Below are 12,090 nucleotides of genomic sequence, written 5' to 3'. Positions count from 1 at the left end.
TAGTTAGTGGTTATGTGGGTGTCCTCAGAACACAAAAAGGCTGTTAGGATTTAGCGAGCGTCCGTCGCGTCACCACAGTGACACAACAGCTCACGAACATTCAATAAGATGGTTTGAACAGTCATTAAAAACACTGGAAACATTCAATAAATAGCATTGGTTATATAACTTGTTGTGAAGTTTCCGTTTTTCTTTTCTTTTTTACCATGTCACTGACTACCCCAAGAGGCTTGGTTTGAGGCGTAGTAGTGAGTTTAGCAGCTGAACCAAGAGAAATGGAAGGAACTAAATAAAAAGGATCCTCACCAAGATGTCTGCCTCCCCGTTCCACCCTATGGGAACCATCCTCACCAAGATGTCTGCCTCCTCGTTCCACCCTATGGGAACCATCCTCACCAAGATGTCTGCCTCCTCGTTCCACAGCGTGGGAACCCTCCAGACCACCAAGATTCACCAAGATGCCACAGAGATGACTCTCGTCCTGGTTTTTAGACAGCTGGTGCATGGATGGAAATGAAGCTCAAAGTCAAAAGTCAAAGTCCTACGATTTATCACACACGTTATTATCGCAGTGAACTTTGTTCTCCGCATTTGACCCATCTCTTGAGGTGAGCTGCAGCCAAGGAGCGCTGAGCTGCAGCCAAGGAGCGCTGAGCTGCAGTCAAGGAGCGCTGAGCTGCAGCCAAGGAGAGGTGAGCTGCATCCAAGGAGAGGTGAGCTGCATCCAAGGAGCGGTGAGCTGCATCCAAGGAGAGGTGAGCTCCAGCCAAGGAGAGGTGAGCTGCAGCCAAGGAGAGGTGAGCTGCATCCAAGGAGAGGTGAGCTGCAGCCAAGGAGAGGTGAGCTGCAGCCAAGGAGAGGTGAGCTGCAGCCAAGGAGAGGTGAGCTGCAGCCAAGGAGAGGTGAGCTCCAGCCAAGGAGAGGTGAGCTGCAGCCAAGGAGAGGTGAGCTGCATCCAAGGAGAGGTGAGCTGCAGCCAAGGAGAGGTGAGCTGCATCCAAGGAGAGGTGAGCTGCAGCCAAGGAGAGGTGAGCTGCAGCCAAGGAGAGGTGAGCTGCAGCCAAGGAGAGGTGAGCTGCAGCCAAGGAGAGGTGAGCTGCAGCCGTGCTGCGCTCGGGAATCATTTGATTAGTTGATTTGCAACTTGCAGCGTCGGCAAAGCAAGTTTTCTGGCCGACGCTGCAAGGTGGAGCTTCATTTCCATCCACCAGCTGTCTAAAAACCAAGGTATATGAAATGGAGGTCAGGTCACCAACGTCATGTTCACTATCACGTCATTCCAGACGGCAGATTCGTCGCACCATGGTAGCCAAACTGCACCCGGAAGTTCGAGTGACCTGCAGCTCATGAACACTATTTCTGAGTGACTGAGATCTTTTGTAAAGTAATCGCTTCTGGCAAATAACAGAAGACATATATATACTATAACACATTATTGTCTGCTGTGTTGTGCTTCGATGTGTACTCTGTCATTTTAGAGGTATCTAAAGAGCAAAAAGGATGTTTCTGAATGTGCCACAAGTATCACAAGACTGTCCACCGTTTCCTGTCTGGCAGCCTAAATCTCGCGATACCCCCGAAAAACAGAAACGATACCTGCTGCTGTTTAGATCCTCAAATAAAATGAAATGCTGTGCACTCTGCGTGCACATCGATATGACAAAGGTCTCAATGGTTCATAAATGGTGTTTGTTATGAGCTGCTCCAGCTTGCTCCATTCTCTGCTTTGTATTCATGTCACTTCCGGTGCAAGATTTGGCTCCCATGAAAGTGTCATGGCGCATCACAGTCACGTGACCATGACACTTCCTTCTCTAAGCTTCCTTGCTAAAAACCAGGAAGAGACTCCTGACGCGAGCGGAGCGGAGTTTGGGCATCTTGGTGAATCTATGTCTGGATGCACACCTCCCTCCCCCCCCCCCCCCCCCCCATATCCCACACCCGCCTCCCAAAATGGGCGTGTCTTCACCCTGCAGTGTCCTCCTCTCTGTGGCTTTGAACCAATCAAATCACTTATTACAGATAACAGCAGCGAATCATAATACATTTAAGAATACAGCAGCCTTTTCACGAACAGGCCCCTTCGAACTAACGCACGCCTATCGTTATGACGGTATACAGCCAACGTTCACATCACTGGAAAAAACTACATTTCACTGGAGCCAAAAACTACACTCCCCACGTATCCCACTATAATATATCTCTTAAACAGGACAGGATACTCTGCCATTGGCTGTCCTTAATTATTCTCTCTATCAGCAGTTCTTCTTTAGCTAAACCTTTGATAAATGCTTCAATACATGGAGAAAGTAAACTCCTACACACACCCACCTGACGACACATAAATATCATGGCATATCATATCTTAGATCATGTCATATATTATTATATTTTTATTATTACTACAGTTAAAACCCTTTTTGCCTGTCCTACCGTTTCTACCCTTATTTATGTTGATTATAAACAGTAGGCAGTAAACCCTGATCTCCTCTTCTTCTGGGGCCCAGTTTTTGGCCCCGGGGTCGGCCTGATTTTTGGGGGCTCCTCACATGGTGCAGGATTTGTCCAGAGGCGGCGGGGGCAGCGGAGGGGTGCTGCTCTTGGGCGGGACCATGGGCTTGGGCCTCAGGGCGGGGGGGCCCCGCAGGGCCACAGGCTTAAAGGAGCCCAGGGTGTCGGGGGAGGGGTTGGTGGGCCTGGGAGGAGGCCCCGGGAGCGGGCTCATGGGGCTCAGGGGGCTCAGGGGACTCGGGGTGCCCGGGGTCCCGGGGGTCCCGGGGGTGCTGGGCGTGCTGTGGGGGCTGGGGGACTCGGAGGAGGAGCAGGTGGTGGTGGTGTTGACCGGGCCGTTCTTCAGCTGCTCCAGGGTGTCCAGCACCACGTCAGGGGCCGCTCTGCAGCCCTGACGCTCCATCTGCTCTGCAGCCGGTCTGCAGCCCTGACGCTCCGTCTGCTCTGCAGCCGGTCTGCAGCCCTGACGCTCCATCTGCTCTGCAGACCGGCTGCAGCCCTGACGCTCCGTCTGCTCTGCAGCCGGTCTGCAGCCCTGACGCTCCGTCTGCTCTGCAGCCGGTCTGCAGCCTTGCTGACGCTCCATCTGCCTCAGCTCCTCGATATCCTGCGGACACACACACACACACACACACACACACACACACACACACACACACACACACACACACACACACACACACACACACACACACACACACACACACACACACACACACACACAGAGAGACAGAGACACACAGAGACACACAGACAGACAGAGACACAGAGACACACAGAGAGACAGAGACACACAGAGACACACAGAGACACACAGAGACACAGAGAGACACAGAGAGACAGAGAGACACACAGAGACACACAGAGACACACAGAGAGACAGAGACACACAGAGAGACACAGAGACACAGAGACACACAGAGAGACACAGAGACACAGAGAGACAGAGAGACACACAGAGAGACAGAGACACACAGAGACACAGAGAGACAGAGAGACACACAGAGAGACACAGAGAGACACAGAGACACAGAGACACAGAGAGACAGAGAGACACACAGAGAGACAGAGACACACAGAGACACAGAGAGACAGAGAGACACACAGAGACACACAGAGAGACACAGAGACACAGAGACACACAGAGACACACACAGAGACACACAGAGACACAGAGAGACAGAGAGACACACAGAGACACACAGAGACACAGAGACACACAGAGACACACACAGAGACACAGAGACACAGAGAGACAGAGAGAGACACACAGAGACACACAGAGACACACAGAGACACACAGAGACACACAGAGAGACACAGAGACACACAGAGAGACACAGAGACACACAGAGACACACAGAGAGACACAGAGACACAGAGAGACACAGAGACACACAGAGACACACAGAGACACACAGAGAGACACAGAGACACACAGAGAGACACAGAGACACACAGAGACACACAGAGACACAGAGAGACACAGAGACACACAGAGACACAGAGACACACAGAGAGACACAGAGACACAGAGAGACACACAGAGAGACACAGAGACACAGAGAGACACAGAGACACACAGAGACACACAGAGACACACAGAGAGACACAGAGACACACAGAGAGACACACAGAGACACACAGAGACACACAGAGAGACACAGAGACACAGAGAGACAGAGAGACACACAGAGAGACACAGAGACACACAGAGAGACACAGAGACACACAGAGAGACACAGAGACACAGAGAGACACACAGAGAGACACAGAGACACAGAGAGACACAGAGACACACAGAGACACACAGAGACACACAGAGAGACACAGAGACACACAGAGAGACACACAGAGACACACAGAGACACACAGAGAGACACAGAGACACAGAGAGACAGAGAGACACACAGAGAGACACAGAGACACACAGAGAGACACAGAGACACACAGAGACACACAGAGACACAGAGACACACAGAGACACACAGAGACACAGAGACACACAGAGAGACACAGAGACACACAGAGACACACAGAGAGACACAGAGACACACAGAGAGACAGAGACAGACAGACACACAGAGAGACAGAGACACACAGAGACACACAGAGAGACACAGAGAGACACACAGAGAGACAGAGACACACAGAGACATACAGAGACACAGAGACACACAGAGACACAGAGAGACACAGAGACACACAGACACACAGAGACAGAGACACACAGAGAGACACAGAGACACACAGAGACACACAGAGAGACACAGAGACACACAGAGACACACAGAGAGACACAGAGACACAGAGAGAGACACAGAGAGACACAGAGACACACAGAGACACACAGAGAGACACAGAGACACACAGAGACACACAGAGACACAGAGAGACACAGAGACACACAGAGAGACACAGAGACACACAGAGAGACACAGAGACACACAGAGAGACACAGAGACACAGAGAGACACAGAGACACAGAGAGACACAGAGAGACACAGAGACACACACAGAGACACAGAGACACACAGAGACACAGAGACACACACAGAGACACAGAGAGAGACACAGAGAGACACAGAGAGACACAGAGAGACAGACACACAGAGAGACAGAGACACACAGACACAGAGACACTCAGAGACACACAGAGACACAGAGAGAGACACAGAGAGACACAGAGAGAGAGAGTGCAGGACGAGAACCAGAGAGAAGAGAGGCGTGATGAACTTTAGCATTTATAATTTATAAATACATCTTTCTGCATCTTTGTTCAAAGATAGTTATTTATTAATTCATTACATTTGTATGCTTTACTTTAGGCAGTAGAGTGTAGACCGAGAGAAAGGAAAACTAGGGCAGCGAGAGTAGTGTGGACTCAGACATGCGAGCAAAATATGACAAGAGAGTTGAGGATTTGAACTCACATGGAACATTATGGTCTGTGAACTGTCTGAGCCCACCAGGCACTCCAATGAGGTGCATTCTAATGAGGACTAGGTTTAGGTTTAGGTTTATTTATTTAGCATGTGGTACAAAAAATAGACAATAACATATCAAAGAACAAAAAATACAATGCAAGGAAAGGAAGAAGCCAGAAGGCTTATATGGAATCCTTTCCTGTAGGAAGAGGTCATTGGTTTAAAAGATTAAAAGTTCATAAAGAACAGTACATAAATTGGCAAAGGGGGGCAGCTGTGCAGTAAAGAAATAAAAACACAGACAGAGTTATAAGAAATAAACAATACAATAACAAACACACAAAAGACACACACTAAAGACGCTGCCAATTGATACTTGTGTGCGTGCATGCGTGTGTGTGTGCGTGTACCTGTGCCAGTGTGTCGGGGTCCAGTCCTCTGGAGCGGTGGGAGTCGGTGAAGCCGTGCTGACCGCTGCAGGAGCGTCGGAGGGGCGTGTCCTCGTGCTGTCCGCTGCAGGAGCGTCGGAGGGGCGTGTCCCGGAGGGGCGTGTCCTCGGGCCTCCGCAGCGAATCGTGTCGGCTGATCGTCAGGGTGACGGCCGCGGTGGAGCGCCGCCGCCGCTCGGGGCTGTCGAGGGGCGGAGTCAGGCCCTGGCCCCGCCCCAGAAGCAGCTCCCGCGGGCTGAAGTGGCCAGTCACGGGCGGCGAGCTCCTCTCCAGCACGCCCCCGTTCCCGTGGCAGTGATTCTCGTTGGAGCGGCCGAGCGGACGGCGGAATAGACCCTCGGTCCTCTTCCTCCTGTGGCTGATGGTCAGGATAAGATAATATAATAAACCCTCGGTGAAGGTGAAGACATCATGTTAGCATAACGATGAATACATCATGTTAGCATAACGATGAGGACATCATGTTAGCATAACGATGAAGACATCATGTTAGCATAACGATGAAGACATCATGTTAGCATAACGATGAGGACATCATGTTAGCATAACGATGAAGACATCATGTTAGCATAACGATGAAGACATCATGTTAGCATAACGATGAATACATCATGTTAGCATAACGATGAGGACATCATGTTAGCATAACGATGAAGACATCATGTTAGCATAACGATGAAGACATCATGTTAGCATAACGATGAAGACATCATGTTAGCATAACGATGAAGACATCATGTTAGCATAACGATGAAGACATCATGTTAGCATAACGATGAAGACATCATGTTAGCATAACGATGAAGACAGCATGTTAGCATAACGATGAAGACATCATGTTAGCATAACGATGAAGACATCATGTTAGCATAACGATGAAGACATCATGTTAGCATAACGATGAAGACATCATGTTAGCATAACGATGAAGACATCATGTTAGCATAACGATGAAGACATCATATAAGCATAACGATGAAGACATCATGTTAGCATAACGATGAAGACAGCATGTTAGCATAACGATGAAGACATCATGTTAGCATAACGATGAAGACATCATGTTAGCATAACGATGAGGACATCATGTTAGCATAACGATGAAGACATCATGTTAGCATAACGATGAAGACATCATGTTAGCATAACGATGAAGACATCATGTTAGCATAACGATGAAGACATCATGTTAGCATAACGATGAAGACATCATGTTAGCATAACGATGAAGACATCATGTTAGCATAACGATGAAGACATCATGTTAGCATAACGATGAAGACATCATGTTAGCATAACGATGAAGACATCATGTTAGCATAACGATGAAGACATCATGTTAGCATAACGATGAAGACATCATGTTAGCATAACGATGAAGACATCATGTTAGCATAACGATGAAGACATCATGTTAGCATAACGATGAAGACATCATATAAGCATAACGATGAAGACATCATGTTAGCATAACGATGAAGACATCATGTTAGCATAACGATGAAGACAGCATGTTAGCATAACGATGAAGACATCATATAAGCATAACGATGAAGACATCATGTTAGCATAACGATGAAGACATCATGTTAGCATAACGATGAAGACATCATGTAAGCATAACGATGAAGATGTAAGCATAACGATGAAGACATCATGTTAGCATAACGATGAAGACATGTTAGCATAACGATGAAGACATCATGTTAGCATAACGATGAAGACATCATGTTAGCATAACGATGAAGACATCATGTTAGCATAACGATGAAGACATCATGTTAGCATAACGATGAAGACATCATGTTAGCATAACGATGAAGACATCATGTTAGCATAACGATGAAGACACTGATGAAGACAGCATGTTAGCATAACGATGAAGACACTGATGAAGACCAGAAACCCTTGCAGCCCAGGGCACGGCCTCGTCACCAGGTCCGCGACAAATCCGCTCTTTCTTTTTAATTATTAAACAACAGCGAATTAAACTCATTAAACAAATAGCGGGTTTAGAGTAATAAGCAGCACCGAAACATGGATTAAATAACGGGGTATGCAGCTAAACTGCAGGGTCTTACATGACATCAGAATGAGAGGCGGGGTCTTAGATGACATCAGAATGAGAGGAGGGGTCTTACATGACGGACCTGTTGTAGGTCTCGGGGGGTCTGATGTCCGTCGGGGAGCTCAACTCGCTCCTGGAGCGTTTGTCTTCGGTGCTGCTGCTTCCTCCATCGCTGTCCGCCTTCTGACTGAGGGAGTCCATGACGTCAGCCCTGTGGGACACCAAGAACATGAGGTCAGCCCTGTGGGACACCAAGAACATGATGTCAGCCCTGTCTGTGGGACACCAAGAACATGAGGTCAGCCCTGTGTGGGACACCAAGAACATGAGGTCAGCCCTGTCTGTGGGACACCAAGAACATGAGGTCAGCCCTGTGGGACACCAAGAACATGAGGTCAGCCCTGTGGGACACCAAGAACATGAGGTCAGCCCTGTGGGACACCAAGAACATGAGGTCAGCCCTGTGGGACACCAAGAACATGAGGTCAGCCCTGTGGGACACCAAGAACATGAGGTCAGCCCTGTGGGACACCAAGAACATGAGGTCAGCCCTGTGGGACACCAAGAACATGAGGTCAGCCCTGTGGGACACCAAGAACATGAGGTCAGCCCTGTGGGACACCAAGAACATGAGGTCAGCCCTGTGGGACACCAAGAACATGAGGTCAGCCCTGTGGGACACCAAGAACATGAGGTCAGCCCTGTGGGACACCAAGAACATGAGGTCAGCCCTGTGGGACACCAAGAACATGAGGTCAGCCCTGTCTGTGGGACACCAAGAACATGACTTCAGCCCTGTGGGACACCAAGAACATGAGGTCAGCCCTGTGAGAACATGACGTCAGCCCTGTGGGACACCAAGAACATGAGGTCAGCCCTGTGAGAACATGACGTCAGCCCTGTGGGACACCAAGAACATGACGTCAGCCCTGTGGGACACCAAGAACATGACGTCAGCCCTGTGGGACACCAAGAACATGATGTCAGCCCCGTGTGGGACACCAAGAACATGACGTCAGCCCTGTGGGACACCAAGAACATGAGGTCAGCCCTGTGGGACACCAAGAACATGACGTCAGCCCTGTGGGACACCAAGAACATGATGTCAGCCCTGTGGGACACCAAGAACATGACGTCAGCCCTGTGGGACACCAAGAACATGACGTCAGCCCTGTCTGTGGGACACCAAGAACATGACGTCAGCCCTGTGGGACACCAAGAACATGACGTCAGCCCTGTGGGACACCAAGAACATGATGTCAGCCCCCTGTGGGACACCAAGAACATGATGTCAGCCCTGTGGGACACCAAGAACATGACGTCAGCCCTGTGGGACACCAAGAACATGAGGTCAGCCCTGTCTGTGGGACACCAAGAACATGAGGTCAGCCCTGTGGGACACCAAGAACATGACGTCAGCCCTGTGGGACACCAAGAACATGAGGTCAGCCCTGTGGGACACCAAGAACATGATGTCAGCCCTGTCTGTGGGACACCAAGAACATGACGTCAGCCCTGTGGGACACCAAGAACATGAGGTCAGCCCTGTGGGACACCAAGAACATGAGGTCAGCCCTGTCTGTGGGACACCAAGAACATGAGGTCAGCCCTGTCTGTGGGACACCAAGAACATGAGGTCAGCCCTGTCTGTGGGACACCAAGAACATGACGTCAGCCCTGTGGGACACCAAGAACATGATGTCAGCCCTGTGGGACACCAAGAACATGAGGTCAGCCCTGTGGGACACCAAGAACATGAGGTCAGCCCAGTGGGACACCAAGAACATGAGGTCAGCCCTGTCTGTGGGACACCAAGAACATGACGTCAGCCCTGTGGGACACCAAGAACATGACGTCAGCCCTGTGGGACACCAAGAACATGATGTCAGCCCTGTGGGACACCAAGAACATGATGTCAGCCCTGTGGGACACCAAGAACATGATGTCAGCCCTGTGGGACACCAAGAACATGACGTCAGCCCTGTGGGACACCAAGAACATGACGTCAGCCCTGTGGGACACCAAGAACATGACGTCAGCCCTGTGTGACACCAAGAACATGACGTCAGCCCTGTGGGACACCAAGAACATGATGTCAGCCCTGTGGGACACCAAGAACATGAGGTCAGCCCTGTGGGACACCAAGAACATGAGGTCAGCCCTGTCTGTGGGACACCAAGAACATGATGTCAGCCCTGTGGGACACCAAGAACATGAGGTCAGCCCTGTCTGTGGGACACCAAGAACATGATGTCAGCCCTGTGGGACACCAAGAACATGAGGTCAGCCCTGTGGGACACCAAGAACATGACGTCATCCCCCTGTGGGACACCAAGAACATGACGTCAGCCCTGTGGGACACCAAGAACATGACGTCAGCCCTGTGGGACACCAAGAACATGACGTCATCCCCCTGTGGGACACCAAGAACATGACGTCATCCCCCTGTGGGACACCAAGAACATGAGGTCAGCCCTGTGGGACACCAAGAACATGACGTCATCCCCCTGTGGGACACCAAGAACATGACGTCAGCCCCCTGTGGGACACCAAGAACATGAGGTCAGCCCTGTGGGACACCAAGAACATGACGTCAGCCCTGTGGGACACCAAGAACATGAGGTCAGCCCTGTGTGACACCAAGAACATGAGGTCAGCCCTGTGTGGGACACCAAGAACATGACGTCAGCCCTGTCTGTGGGACACCAAGAACATGACGTCAGCCCTGTGGGACACCAAGAACATGAGGTCAGCCCCCTGTAGGACACCAAGAACATGAGGTCAGCCCTGTGGGACACCAAGAACATGACGTCAGCCCTGTGGGACACCAAGAACATGAGGTCAGCCCTGTGGGACACCAAGAACATGACGTCAGCCCTGTGGGACACCAAGAACATGAGGTCAGCCCTGTGGGACACCAAGAACATGACCTCAGCCCTGTGGGACACCAAGAACATGAGGTCAGCCCTGTGGGACACCAAGAACATGAGGTCAGCCCTGTGGGACACCAAGAACATGAGGTCAGCCCTGTCTGTGGGACACCAAGAACATGACGTCAGCCCTGTGGGACACCAAGAACATGACGTCATCCCCCTGTGGGACACCAAGAACATGACGTCATCCCCCTGTGGGACACCAATTTACAATGGAGTCATTTATCAGACGCTCTTAATCCAGAGCGATTTACAGTAAACAATAACAAAAAGCATGGCAATACATCACATACATAACAAGTAGTTATCATGAAACATGTGTAAGCTAAGAACGTAACAGTGGAGGATCTATACATATAAACTATACTATACTATACTATACTATACATTACATACTATAAAGTGCTATGACTACATCAAATGCAATTCTAGTGCCGTCTACGTAACATGCTAAGTCTGTATAAAATGCTATCTAAGTCTACATAAAGTGCTATCTAAGGGGGTAGGGTAAGTGCTACGGGCCATGATGGAGTCTGAAGAGGTGGGTTTTTCAGACTACGGCGGGAGATTGGGAGCCAAGCACAGATAGCCAACCCATCTGGAACAGATCCCCAACACAGCCTCTGGAAATGGGGCTATAGCTGAGCTAACGAATCAGACCAATTATCAATTAGCGAATCAATAGCGAGAGGTTAGTGAGTCCGTCAGTCGATAATCAGTCCATTAATCAACGAGGTGTAGCGATGCTGTTCTTCCCCCACAGTGCAGTGGTCATGTTTAATTATGCTGTGAAACAGCACCACCCTGTGGTACCCTAAACAGAGAATACACAGTGGCAGAATACCTGAGCACCGTGACCGACCCAAAACAAAGAAAATCTTAACTAGGTACAGACTCAGTGAGCACAGTCTCGCGATCGAGAAAGGCCGTCATAGGCAGACCTGTATCCCGAGAGAAGACAGACTATGCACCCACTGCACACTAAATGAAGTGGAAACCGAGCTACACTTCCTAACCATCTGTCCATTGTACCAAGACATCAGAGACACATACTTCCCACAGATTACAATCACACACGGAGATTTTGAAAACATGACCAATGACAAAAAACTCCCATATCTGCTGGGCGAAGTACAACAATGTGCAAACACAGCAGCAAGATTTGTGAGCTGCTGTGATAGGAGAAGGATATCAAATGGAAC

At 49.8% G+C, this 12,090-nt stretch overlaps 1 protein-coding gene and 1 long non-coding RNA gene across 2 annotated transcripts in view; one reads left to right on the top strand and one right to left on the bottom strand.

Moving 5' to 3' along the window:
* Positions 1 to 12,090, top strand: part of LOC310853503 — a 273,260-nt gene that overhangs the window by 66,155 nt on the left and 195,015 nt on the right. The window lies entirely within an intron of this gene.
* The window catches only part of LOC310853500 (SLIT-ROBO Rho GTPase-activating protein 1-like), a gene marked incomplete at both ends in the record, with an annotated part of 73,446 nt that continues 63,901 nt past the window's right edge, over positions 2,546 to 12,090 (bottom strand). The window contains 3 exon segments of the mRNA XM_083757866.1: positions 2,546 to 2,919; positions 5,815 to 6,245; positions 8,029 to 8,166. Coding sequence (XP_083613992.1) covers positions 2,546 to 2,919; positions 5,815 to 6,245; positions 8,029 to 8,166 — 943 coding nt within the window.

Source organism: Protomyctophum parallelum, assembly GCF_964188405.1.
Source record: "Protomyctophum parallelum genome assembly, chromosome: 22".
In the NCBI taxonomy this organism is placed as follows: Eukaryota; Metazoa; Chordata; class Actinopteri; order Myctophiformes; family Myctophidae; genus Protomyctophum; species Protomyctophum parallelum.
This window is presented reverse-complemented; position numbering and strand designations above follow the sequence as displayed.